The sequence below is a fragment of the Theropithecus gelada genome, chromosome 3 (assembly GCF_003255815.1).
Source record: "Theropithecus gelada isolate Dixy chromosome 3, Tgel_1.0, whole genome shotgun sequence".
Lineage (NCBI taxonomy): Eukaryota > Metazoa > Chordata > Mammalia > Primates > Cercopithecidae > Theropithecus > Theropithecus gelada.
The window spans coordinates 151822568-151836255 of record NC_037670.1 but is presented as its reverse complement, the minus strand read 5'-3'; the positions used below and the strand labels follow the sequence as shown (position 1 = coordinate 151836255).

At 46.4% G+C, this 13688-nt stretch overlaps 1 protein-coding gene across 2 annotated transcripts in view; it reads left to right on the top strand.

Annotated features, from left to right (window-relative positions):
* The first annotated feature begins 1475 nt into the window (after nt 1–1475).
* The window catches only part of GRM8 (glutamate metabotropic receptor 8), an 818800-nt gene continuing 806587 nt past the window's right edge, over nt 1476–13688 (top strand). Inside the window, exons 1-2 of one of the 2 annotated variants that reach the window (XM_025379129.1) lie at nt 1476–1973; nt 11313–12133. In XM_025379129.1, the coding sequence (XP_025234914.1) occupies nt 11624–12133 (510 nt within the window). In that variant the 5' untranslated portion in view covers nt 1476–1973; nt 11313–11623. Of the gene's footprint in view, nt 1974–2388; nt 2642–11312; nt 12134–13688 lie in introns of those variants that run through there. The other variant, XM_025379130.1, reaches the window with a different exon arrangement.

Here is a 13688-nt window from a genome sequence, read left to right as displayed (position 1 = left end):
GAGGACCCAACCCATTTTCTGTCTCCAAATCCTCCTCCCTCTCTCTTTTGTGGTTGCTGCTATAAAATAATGATTCAACAATCAAAGCGCCTCTCATGAGGAGATGGGAGAAGGAAGGGAACGAACGGGGAAGAGGTGCCCTGGGCTGAAAACCTGTAGATTTTTTTCTAAGTGACAAAGGGCAAAGGCCCTTTTTTGAAATTAGGAGAGAGACAGCTGTCTCCTCAATGGAAACTTTGCACATTAAAACCAGCCTTGGGAAAAGGCAACCCCACCAAGGAGGAAGTGCTATGGGGTTTTGAAGCCAGACCAGCTGTGATTTCTGGCTCTAATGCTTTCCAGCCGTATCTCTAAGCCTCGATTTCTTCTTCCATCTGTAGAGTGGGCTTAATAATTTTGATTATCTCACAGAGTTGATGTGAAAATTAAAATAACTCGAACAGAATAGGCGATATATACAGGAATTAATGCAAGATTCCTGACATGATGCTTAGAAGTTCATGATGCTTAGGAAGATGAAATTCATTATAGAGATGCCGAACGGGGGTCTAGAGCCTGCTTTTTCGGGGTCTCTCCGGTCCTTCTCCATCCTCTTTATCTCCTGACCTGCCCCCTCTTCCCCCGCGCCCCGCCCTCCCTGGCTCGCCCGGGCCTAGGGCGCCGCCTGCAGTTGCGCGAGGCCGCCTCTAGATGGAACTTTCTCACCAACGCAAGGCCCGGCCGGAGTAGCTACCCCCGCGCTAGGCGGCTAGGGGCTCCTTTCATTCCGGCGAGTTCGGGGTCTGGGGACCTGGGCGGTAACTAGTGGGGAGGAACGCTGGACTGTGCACGACGAACCCAACAGGTTTCCACAGGCGGCATGCGAAGGGAATCCCGAGGTTTCCCTGCAGAACCCGAGCACAGCTCTCCCGGAGTTTCCTGCCCCGCGTCTGCGGCTCCTTGAATCATCTCAATAAAATGACCGTCCCGGTAGCCACACACGCCCCGTCCTGCGCAGTGCCCTCAGCGGACCGCGCTGTGTGGTACCGCGAGCCCTGGGGACTCTGTAGCACGCGTTCCCGAGACCCTCGGGGGCGGGGAGTGGGGAGACAATCGTCCGAGTCGCGGGGCGGGACAAATGGCGGAACCGCCGCGCAGCGCCAGGCAAACTTTGCAGGGGAACCGTGCCGCTTGCGGGCTCTACTTTAAGCATCCCCGAAAAGAAAGCATGTGGCGGGACACTTGTCATGTACCATGTGTTATTCTCGGTGATGCTTTCTGGAGCTGTGCTCACGGGGGACCCGGGCTCGCGGGTGCTGCCCGTTGTGCTCGGGCGGGCGTCGCGCCTTGCCGCGCGGGTCCCGGGCTCGCCAGGCAGCCAGAGCCGCTGGGCTCCTCCACAGCCATATTCCTCCTTCTGCCGCTCCCGCTTCTTCCCACCCTCCCACTCTGTCGTTGGGTCCTCCCTTTTTTCTTGGGGGCGGGGAAGGTGGGGTGATTTTTAAAAATCAGAACTATTGACATTTCTAGTCTCCTTGTCGCTTCGGGCTGAAGCGCGGAGGGGGATCCGCGGGCCGAGGGTCCCCCTCCCTGCCCTCGCCAGGGCCGCTGGGTGACACCGAAATCCAGAGGCTCCCGCCACTCGGGGGTTCCTCCTCCTGCTTCCCGAGGTGACTGGTTGGCGCGAAGCGATTGGCGATCCCAGGCGCGATCCCGGCCGCGGCTCCCCGCGCCGCGCGGGGTGAATGGCCGCGGGCGGAGGATCGGGAGGCGCCGGGCGCAGACCAATCGCGGCCGCCGGTGGGAGTATTTGTTATTCACATGGAAGAGACTTGGCGCCGGCTCGGCCAGCTCAGCCCCCTCAGCCCGGAGATCAGCCACAAGTGCGGCCGCTGTGCTCGCCTCACGCGGCGGCGGCGGCGGCGGCGGCGGCGCTGACATGGAGCTGCGGGCCCCCGGCGGGCTTCCTCACCGCGCCCTCTGCGGGGAGCAGGGTAAGACTCGCCGCCTGGCAACAGAAAGCTGCTCCGAGCGAAGCAAGTGCGGAACCACGGGACAAAAAGCCCCCGGCCCCCAAACTTCCCCGAAACGCCCTGCTTGTTGGAAAAGGAGAATCCCCCCGTTTTATTCCCCTTTCCGTTTTCTTCCCTAAAACCGTTCAGCGGACAGCCAGGTGCACCATTCCTTCCCAGATCACTCTAGTGATTTGCTTTTCCTGAGCACAAGTAGATGGCCCTGCACGCCTGTAGTCTGTGAGAGAACTGGCGGGCGGAGGTGACGGGAATGGGGGGAGAGGGAGAGTGGGCACCAGGGGGCGAGGGGCTGGCCGGGCATTGGAGCTTGATTGGGTGTCTGTTGATTTTACGTTGCAAAGAACAAGGCAGCCACCCCTCTTTTCTACCCGTGATTACATTACAGTAAAGAGGTTCAGAAAAGAGGGAGACTTCACCCGGAACTCCCAAGGCTTGGAGGTGTGATCCCCCAAAAGTTTAGTCGGCGAATGGGAGACTGAAGGGTGACGGGAAAGGGGCAGGCGCGCTCGGCGCTCTGACTGGGCGTGCGGCGGCAGGATTTTAAAGCGCTCTGCCTCGGATCGCCTGCCCCGGGTGACCTCCCAGACCTGCCCTGGTGGAATCCGGACTTGCCCCGCCGAGATGACGAGGTACCTTCGTTTCGCGAACCTAACGGGAGGGATTTCCGAAGTTAGCGGCTTCCGGGATGAGTCGGGGTAATACCCCCGCCCTCTGAGCGTGGGCTGGATGGATGTCTAACCGGGATCTAGGGAGGATGGGGGTCGCGGGGGAAGCCGGGGGCCTCGGGGTCCTCGACACCCGCATCCCCGCACGGCGCACGCTCTGTCTCGAGTTTGCGTTCTCCGAGTTAGCACGGCGAGCTTGGGATTTCCGTGCCCCTCTTTTGTGGCTTTCGGTAAACGCCGGAGTTCCGTGTCCTGTTGGGGGTTGGGGGATGGAGAAAAGATCTCGGGGATCTTGTTTAAAAAGCAAAAGCTAACTCGCCCCGATAGCTCCTCTGCAGCTCCCGCGGCCGGCGCGGCCCCAGTTTCGGGTGGCCCCGTGCGGGGCGTGGGCGCTAGGGCGGCCAGGTGCGGCGGGGGCGCAGGCTGCACTCCCAGCGCGCGGGGGCACCCGGGCGGCGCCGGAATGCCCCGGGGCGCGGGAAAGGCGAGAGTAGCCTGGCGCTCCCCTCATGGCCCTAGTCTCTATCCACCCCAGAGCCCGGCTTCAACAGCCCAAGGAACTAAGAAGAAAAAGGAATGTGCGCGGGGGAACGGGATCCGGGCGGGCTGAGTGGCCGCTGTTATGGTAGAGATAGAAACAGAGGTAGAGATGGACAGACAGCTCAGCCACGCCAAGCGCGAAGCCCATCCGCCCAGCCAGAAAGCTCGGAGATCCCTTGAGCTCCGTTCAGTTGGTGAAAATATAACAGAATCACCAAAAAAGAAAAAAAAATTTCTTTCGTTTGACACGCGCTCCCTTGGTGCACATGAAATGCGGAGGGACACGCGAGTCACCCAGTTGCGGAAAACGGCACCCCCGCGGTTCCCCGGGGAATTACTTCCCCCGTGGCCCAAATTGCGAAGCCTGGGGTCAGAGGGTCTCTGCGCACCCTGGATAGCGGGGGTGAAAACAGATCCCCTCGCCGGTTGCAGAAATCCTTAAGTCCCCTACGCAAGTCCCGCCCCCGGGAAGGAATGCCTAATTTGCCGTTTGGGGGATCCTTTCCCACAAACCTGAAGGTGCGGGAGTCTCTGGAACACCCAAGAATACACTAGAGTCCAGGCTACTACCGCGTTTGAATACAAATCCTGCCAACTGACATAACTGGAAAACAGGGTTGGTGGTGGAGATACAAGAAAAATCATGAACGGGAGAAATGCATTCCTATGATAGCTTGTATTTTACTTGAAAGAAAAATAGAGAAAAAGAGCCACCAGCAGGTAGATCGTGGATAAACAGCTTATTGCACTTCCTGTAATTTCCATTTTCCGTTATGAAATTGTTTGTCAATAATTGCAAATGGCTACAGAAACCACTTTAGTTTACCTTGGTCACTTGCTTGTGAATAATACCGTGAAAGATCTCTGTAGGAGGCACAGTCAGCTGTGTGCAATTCATTCTCTGGTTCTTGAAAATGTGTGCCTTGATAATTTTGAAAAGAAAAGCTTTCTCCATCAGGGAAAACGAACCAAGATTTTTTAAAATGCAATTTTCCCATTTTAGAGTCAACTACAGGTTGTACCATGTCTAAGATAGAGAATTCTTGCTTCTGAATAAGGGATGTGGGGAGAAATAGATGACGGGAGGCTTTGTAGGAGACAATTGACCCGGAATAAAGAAGAAGATACTGAGAACACAGCTCTCTATACTGTTATTTAGGCTCAATTTGTTCTGTTTGGATTGTGCTAGCTAGTTCTGCCCTATTATGCACCCTTCGAAAGTTATGGCTGCTTGAATAATTCTAAAAACATCTACATCCGAAAGGAATAGAGAAAAGGAGGAGCTGAGCTCCAATGAGTGCAGGGGAAAGTTAGAGGTCTGGAGAGATGTGCTCTTTTCAAAGTTGGCTGAGCAGGTTGAAGCTGCTGCGGGGCTTGTTTAATTGGTATTTATGCAGCAAATAACCCGTCTGACATTCACATTGGCAATTGCGTGCCAATCTTTGTGTATGAATGTTCCATTGTCTTCAGGGCACGATGCACAGCACACTACACACATGTTTTTTTCCTTCCGGGTTTCCTTCCTACCACCTTCCTCAGGTAGTTGGAATGCCCATCATAAAGATGACCTTGCTTTAGTTGAGGGGAGTGGAGTTGCTCTGTCACAGTGTCTTAAAAGAAGAGGCTGCTTGAATTTCTCTCTTCCTGGACCCACAGCCAAGACCTGTCCACATCTGCATGCTTGTCAAGTTGGCTGGCTTGCGGAGGTTCAGGAAACTTGCTGTTTTCTTGATAGACTCTGACTGGGCGTCCCCAGACTCACGAATGTGGTTCATTCAGTAGGGACGGCCACTTCATGTTGTTCGCAGGAGAGGCTATGAGCTGAGAGTTGGCTGGCTTATTGTTTTCATTTCAAGAGAGGGATCTTGTTTTCTTTCTGCTAGGAATTGGAATTTAGATTTGGGCTTTCTCTCTTTCTTCTTTTTTTCTTTGATTTTCATTTCTACCTGGTACTTTGACAAATTGTGACAAACCCACTCACTGGGAGGGACTCTGAGCATAATATTGCCTCATCCCAGGACACTCTTTCTGAGTGGTGGGCATTGCTGTTGGAGTGATTTGAGAGGCACTATTGAGAGGCTCCTGACTCCTAGCTCCCTGCTCTGGCTTGTTGCATTGCCAGCCTTAACCATTATTAATGGTGGTATTTCTTTGGTAAAGAAACTATGGCTCTCCTAGGAATCATTTTGAGAATGCAGATGTTCCATTTGGGGATGACAGTAATGCATCTTCAGGCTTTGATACTTGCTAATGAATCCACTCACTCCCTGGGGAGGGCCAAGGTAATGAAAGAACAAAGACACTGACGACGGAAGACACCTAGTTCTGGGGAGGGCAGGGCAGGGCAGGAGGTGAGCAGAAGTAGGAAGATCTAGGAGATCTTATAGATTGTTGGACACATGTGTTGCCAATTTCATACTTTTCCAGGCAGGGTTATGCCTAAAGCTAGAAAGCTGCTGGCTATTTATTGGCTGACTCTTCCAGTGGTCATGACCCAGCGATAGAAGCATTATATTCTGCCTACAACTTAGGAAGGTTTCCGGTTGTCCTGTTTTCACAACAGGAGATTATCTTGTCACCACTTTCTTCAGAATAGCGATTTAGATGCTCAGTGGCCATGACCTTTAGTTCTCCAGGTCAGACATGGTACTTCCATTGACTTCTTCTTGCTCTCCATATAGGCTTGTCAGGGTTGACTTTTTTGGACCTGTGACCCTTGTTAAGGTCTGACTAGCCCCAAGTATGATGAGAAAGTGGTTTTCTTAGATCTTCTAAGTACAATACACCAATAACATATTTTAGTTCTAGGACGGATTGTTAAACTAACAGTATCCCTGTGCGTTCTTATAGTACTTGGCAGTTTATAAAGTACTTCGACACACATTATATTGTTTGATTTCACAAATTGGGAGATGGGGGAGAATCATCCCCCATTTTAGAAACAAAGAAACTGAGATTTGGTTAAGTGACTTGCTCAGTGCTATACAGTAAGTACTGGGGGAAGTAAGACTAGAATCAGTGTCTCCTAGGGCTCTAGAACATCCCACTCACAGTCCTCATTATCAAATCAGAGTTAGTTTGAGATCCAGCATGGCCTCCTGCCCCCAGGGGGCATGGAGTAAGGGAAGGAACAAAATGGCAGTCCTGCATTTGAATCCTGGCCTGAGACTTTAGACACAGTCATATAATCTTTCTGTTTTCAGGTTCCTTAGATCTTGAATGGCGGCTGTGATACCAACCTCATAGTTGTATTTTAAGAGGGAAATGAAATAATGTGTCTGCAGCTCCAGGCACACTGCAGGCATTCAGTAAGTGTTGATGTCACCCACTTTCTCTCTTCTTATCTGATACATATCATAAAAAGTAGCTTCTCATTACTTTAAATATGGTCTTTTTGTGTAATAGCTGTGTTATTGGAAAAATAAGGGCACAAATTGAATTCTCTTAAATCAGATTTTTTTTTTTTAAATGCCTGGGATTTAGCTATTTAAAGGAAACCTGTGGTGAATTCTTTTGTAATGCAAATAATTGCTTTCTAATTTATCTGTTTAGTAAGTCGAGCTTCTCCTGTATCAGATTTTTTAAAATATGAGGCTGGCTTGTGTAGAAGAGCTTTCACAATCCTCTCACTGATGAAAAAAAGTCACTCAACTTGCAAACAAAATCAGTTATTGTGTTCAGTTGGCAAAGCCTTGCTCTGATGTTTGAGCATAATCTCATATTCCCTTATTATTAAATAATAGAATCTCGGAATAGGAAGCTGGAAGACACCTTAGAGATCATGTGGTCCATCTCACTCATTTCACAGATGAGGAAATGGAAGCACATAGAGGTGAGGGGACATGTCACCTCTATGTGCTTGGGAGTGTCACCAGCCAGTAACTGTCAGACAAAGATCCGATTCCAGGCCTCTGTTGCCAGGGGAGAGCTCTGTCTGCCCCATCCTCACTCTGCCCCACCCTCACTCTGCCCCACCAAGAATCCACAGACATGCATACATATTGCAGCATGGGAGATGATACAGAAATATGATGCATTTTCAAAAACAACCCAAAGAGCTACAAGTGTGAGCAGTCATAGGAATTGATGAGAATATTCAGCTTAACCTTTTTGTTAAACAGCTAAATGGAATGCAGCCTAGGAATCCTGCTTTGGCCTTTTTATGAGAAAAAAATTACAATTCTTGGATAATGGTATTCCTCAGCGAGGATTTTACCCTATCATATTTTAATCGTACCTGCTAAATGGCCAAGGAAGACGTGATGGCAGACCCAGAGAGGCCCTGCATGCATTGGTGGGTGTGTTCCCATTGACATCAACGTGGCCAGGAGACCTCATTTGGAGCAGAACTGTTTGGACAAACTGCATTGGATCTTCTCAGCCCTTTGAGAGATTCAGAAATCACCTCCCTGGAAATGCCCCCAGATTGTCCCTTCCTAATTAGTACGTTATTGTTCTTCCAGAGCTAAGTGTCAAAGATGTGCACCTTTCTGAAAGATTACAGTGGAGGGGCAGGGCTGTTCCCTTCTCTCGTGCTGCCACAGCGAGTCCCTGTAGCACTGGGGGCTTTCTCCAATGACAGACCCACCTTTTGGGACAGATGACTTTGGTGGCACTGCCACTCATCAGCTCAACCAGCTCAGGGGTTGGGGCCGTATTCAATCCCTCTGAGCCTTCTTTTCTCATTTATACAAGAGCTAATGCCTGGTGTATGAAAATTGGTGGAGATACTATGTTAGGTACTTGACACTGGTACAGAGAAGGTGTGTAGAAAATAAAGCAGAATTCTGGGCTCTGGCCAGTGAGGAGCTGTCCTTCTGGCCTTTTAGGAAACAGAGCACATTTAGGGGGCCACAGGCTTAGGGTCCAGCCAGGGTGCCTGCTCCCAGGAGCCTTAGGCCAGACTGCCCATGGAGGGCCCAAGGATGTATGATGTGCCCTGTAAGTCAGGGTAGGCAGGCAGGGGAGTGCACAGGAAGGTCTATGAGGGTTCATAGTTAAGCCTCCCCAAAGGGTTGCATGGCCTCTCCCTGTGGGCCCAGACATAGTGCTGAGAGGATTTGTCCCACTCTGAGATTGGTTTCGGGAGTCTAGACCTCACGCCTCCTTGAAACAGTCCAGCACAGGCCAGGCTTCTGCCACATATCAGAGGCAGGTCAGTTTGAGAGAGGAGCTGTTTATACTTTAAATCAAACACAAAACGTAAAATAGAGGTATTTGGATCTATAGCTCTGAAAGATTATGATTTCTTTAAAACTCATAGACTCAAACTAGGATGAGTTTGGACTGAAGCTCACAAGAATGGTACAAGAGCAAGATAAGTAATTTAAGACTGTACAATGAAACCTAACTGATGTAGTTTCTCGCAAACTGTCAAATACATTTTTCCTTAGGTTTCTTAAAAGGGGAAACTAAACCTTCTGGCAGTGGAGTCTGATTTTTATGACAGTGTATCAGATTTTGAAATAACTGCAAGATTTAAATATTTTATAAGTAGCTCTGATTTTATTTTTTAAAGTGACAAATGAAATTCAGTAAAAGCTCACCAACTGGGCAAATACAGAAAGAGGTGCTCTGCTCTAGTAGAAAATGAATTACAGACTAAGTTAGCAACAATAACTCCTGTTTACTGAGCCAGATACTATGCTTTCCATGTGTGATGTGTGGCAGATTCTATCGCCCCTTTAAAGACAAGAAAAGCAAGCTTCAGAGAGGTTACATGCAATTAATTCTATGACCCAGAGATGGAAACTCCAGCAAAAATTCAAGTGAGCTGTTCAATAAATGAAACTGAAATGAAACCAAAACTGAACCTCTCGTTTTCCATTTCAGTGCATTCAACCACTAAACAAAACTGATTCCTGCCTCACTGCTATTCATCCCCCAACCTTTTTTTAAAAATTAAAGCTCCAAACAAAGCTATGAGATACCAAAGAGAGTAAACAATATTGCAACCACCAATAATTTTAAAAGCGACTCAATTTTATTACTTTCTGGACCATACAGCAACTGGAACTAGGTTAATGCCACATGGATAGGTAAGGATGCATTGTGATGAACAGATGGACTGTTTGTATGTTCGTCTATAATTGAAAGCCATTTATTCTCATAAGTGTTTTAAGTACTTGGGGGATGGCTTGGTGTAAAGAGGAAAGGCGGGCCTTTGGAGAAAATCAAGACCCATCCACTCTCCCTAGACATTTCTTCTTCACCTTATTTATTCATTTAGTCTGTACTCTGTCAGAACAAGGGTCAGCCCAGCCACGTGGAATTGGTCTCAAATTCTCAACTAGTGATCGGAGTTAATGAGGTTTTACTATCATGTGACTGGTTTTCTTTGTGAAACTGTAAAACACAATCTTACTTCTCTTAATGGGTGGCCAGTGTAATTTATGGCCTATCACTTAAATGGTTTCATCCTGAAAGTCAGGTTGACTTTCTGAGTGTTTCCTTTTGTGGAATGCCCGAGGTCAGGCTGTTATTGAATCACAGATTTTCTGAGGGAAAAGCAGCTGCTAGGAGAATCGAGTGTGAGGGACTAACAGTTAAGTGGTGAGAAAAATCAGAAAGGACGAAGTATTTTTGGGGGCAGCACGTAGGAAATCTAAGGCTTAATATGTGCCAGGAGGCAGTGAATACTTGTCTTAGGCTGCACAGAACTATCTCAGCCGAGTGGGCCATTGGCTGGCTAGGCTACCAGGTGTTTGCTCAGAAATATGGGGCAGTGGGCTGCTATGAGCCCTCTTTTCTAATCTGAAAGTGCAAAAATTGCAGCTTTCTTCGAAGACGTTTGGGCATATGTTCACTTATCCCCCAGGGAAGCACCATCTTTCCTTTCGAGACAAGAAGGATAAGAAGAAAATTTTATGAACTGGAACTTGAACAAGTGAATGGAAAATACAAGCAGATGTTGGTTGGCTAGGGTACAGGAGAACTGTCCAAATTTCAGGTTTCAAACCCATACATAAATAGGTTAGAAATGAGCATTAGATTAACCATCCTGCCAAAGTAAATTGGTGCTGCTTATTCTCTTAATTAGCTGTGCATTACAAATCTCAGATTCCCTGTGTTAAGTCAGTTCTCATTTTCAGTCACATCTCTTCGAAAGTCATTTGAAAAAAATCTTATGGAATTAAGAGTGAAGGCCTTAGGAAAAAACTTTGTAGATTTGCCTATAGACACTTTCATTCCAAGTTATTTCTAGTCTCGATGAAATAACTGTTTTCCCCACCGAGTCAGACAGAATTAAGCAGCTCTTCATTTGATCACCAACTCTGATTTGCTCCTAGTGATTCCAGGATCAAGGCATGTTTCCCTCAGAACTGTTAATATACCCATTGCTCCCACCCCAACAAATTAACTGGAAACCCTGACAATGGTAATAGGAATATCTTCACATGTCACCTTCCCTGCGTGTTTCATTTTCAAGTCTTTGTTTTCTTACCAGAGAAGAATAAGACAATTTATACGAAATAGATGACTTTCTATGTTAATTTTTTTCACAAGCTACAAAACTTACACATTTTTTAGCTCTTTGGGTGGATTTCTTTCTCTCACTTTTTGTAATTGAATAATCACTTTTTCCTACTGGGTAACTTGAGGCACTAAAAATAAAAGTCATTAACAGATAACTGGCTTGTTGAATACATCACAGAAAATAATATTTTATTATGATTTTGTTGACAAAATTAGAATGCTAAATTCAGATAGCTGCAAAAACAAACAAACAAACAAACAAAAAAACCAAAAACCAAAAAACCAAAACAGATTTGAAAGGAAATGGTGCCATCAGTTGCAGGATTTTTACCTTCATGGAAATAAGGTTTATTGAAATAAAATGATAAATAAAAATACTTTCTGGCTTGGGAGAATCAACCTAATTCCTGATACTGTTCTGTTTCCCTTGCTCCAAAAGTGTCATCAATCTCCCTATTTAGATGCAGTGCAGCCAGGTGTTCAGAATCACAGGGGGACAAAAAGAATTAGTTTCTTACTGAATAGGGGATTTTTTTTAAGAGGCTGGCATAAACAGGGCTGCAAAATGTGAAACATGTAGACCCACTGAACTGAACCCCCTTTTTTCCCCTCTTCCCAGGAGTAATTCTGCTACAAGGCTGATTTCAAGGACATGAGTTGTTGACCTCATCCCAACATCAGAACCTCAGATGTTCTAATTTTTGCACCATTCCAGGCAAGTTGATCTTATAAGGAAATAAAATTGAACCTTAGGGGTCTGATGGAAACTCACTGTGACATTCAAATCAAGAAAACTTGCTGATGCCCACAGAGCCTTTTCCCCATGGGCCCTGATGGTAGCCTCCAGAAGGTGCAGCCTCAGGTGGTCCCCCTTCTTCTGTGGCAAGAATAAACTTTGGGTCTTGGATTGCAATACCACCTGTGGAGAAAATGGTATGCGAGGGAAAGCGATCAGCCTCTTGCCCTTGTTTCTTCCTCTTGACCGCCAAGTTCTACTGGATCCTCACAATGATGCAAAGAACTCACAGCCAAGAGTATGCCCATTCCATACGGGTGGATGGGGACATTATTTTGGGGGGTCTCTTCCCTGTCCACGCAAAGGGAGAGAGAGGAGTGCCTTGTGGGGAGCTGAAGAAGGAAAAGGGGATTCACAGACTGGAGGCCATGCTTTATGCAATTGACCAGATTAACAAGGACCCTGATCTCCTTTCCAACATCACTCTGGGTGTCCGCATCCTCGACACATGCTCTAGGGACACCTATGCTTTGGAGCAGTCTCTAACGTTCGTGCAGGCATTAATAGAGAAAGATGCTTCGGATGTGAAGTGTGCTAATGGAGATCCACCCATTTTCACCAAGCCCGACAAGATTTCTGGCGTCATAGGTGCTGCAGCAAGCTCCGTGTCCATCATGGTTGCTAACATTTTAAGACTTTTTAAGGTAGGTAAAGGCATTGTCTTTCTGACCATTGTGAAAGGACAATGAAATGCTATGACTCCAACTGCAGGTTTAAGAAGAAATTGAAGATGGTGAAGGTGCTCATAGACCCTTTCCGTGTCACCAGGTTCCTCAAATGGGGCATTCTGTATGGGGCATTCTACATGTGTTGGTTTAGTTCCATTATTTACAATTAACTGGATTAATTTTGACTCTGTTTTTTTTTTTTTTTTTTTCCTGAACAAAGAGAAAGGTGAAAAGTTCTGTGAAATATTGGGTCTTTGTCATCTTGGGATAACCTCCTTATTAGGCTCATTTTAAATCAAAGCATTTTTAAAGAGAATAATGAACTCTTAGCACATTTATCATGGAAAACATTTCTATGGTATTTGAGCTATTTAATTTACTGGGTGAAACTTCTTTAAGGTGGGATGCTCTGTTATGACAAAAGTTTGTTCACGAAGAAACAGTATTTATTACTAATGTGTAGATGGGAGTGACACTCTGGGAGATGAGATGGCCATAAAATTGTCAGGCTTATTATAACTACAATAGAACAGAACCTTATTAATTCAGACTGCTCTGATACAGACTTGGAATAATTATATATAATTCTTATTGCATTAAAAGTTCAAATTTAGCAGGATAAATGAGACTTTTTGATTTAGGTTTGGTGATCTATTACCCATATGTTGCATTTATATATTGAATAAAATTGGAAATATGGAATAATATATGTAAAAATACTTTGAAAAGTATAAAGTGCCGTAAAAATAAAGTTATTGTTAACTCACCATTTTCATTAACTTTCTCATTTTATTTATTAATAACCAATATGTAGTCTTTTGTAATAGACATAATTTGTTTAATTGAAAATACTTTCACTCTGGTTTCTTACTCAGTGGGACATGAATTTTTTAACTTAATCTGAGTTAATGAGCCTTTGTTTTATATTGTGAAAAGTGGTTCCTGGCTGGGCGCAGTGGCTCATGCCTGTAATCCCAGAACTTTGGGAGGCCGAGGTGGGCGGATCATGAGGTCAGGAGATTGAGACCATCCTGGCTAACACGTCGAAACCCTGTCTCTACTAAAAAAATACAAAAAATTAGCCTGGCGTGGTGGCACATGCCTGTAGTCCCAGCTACTTGGGAGGCTGAGGGAGGAGAATCGCTTGAACCTGGGAGGTAGAGGTTGCAGTGACCTGAGATCGTGCCACTCCATTCCAGCCTGGGTGACAGAGCAAGATGCCATCTCAAAAAAAAAAAAAAATTCCTATGCACATTAGATTTAGAAATATTAAAAGAATATGGAGAAATTGGGCAGATGACAGGTATTGTGACAAATGTGAGCAAAGTGATGGGAAATGTCACACAAACGATGAAAGGAATTGAATCAAAGGATTTCTGGCTTGGCAGATATCTTGGAGACACATCTAGTCTGGCCCACTCATGGCACTGGAATCCTCTTTGTAACATCCCCTTGAGTGGCTGTGCAGCCTCTGTATGGATTTCCCTAGTTTAGAAGAGAAAATGCTATGAGGCAACTTAATGGCTATTTT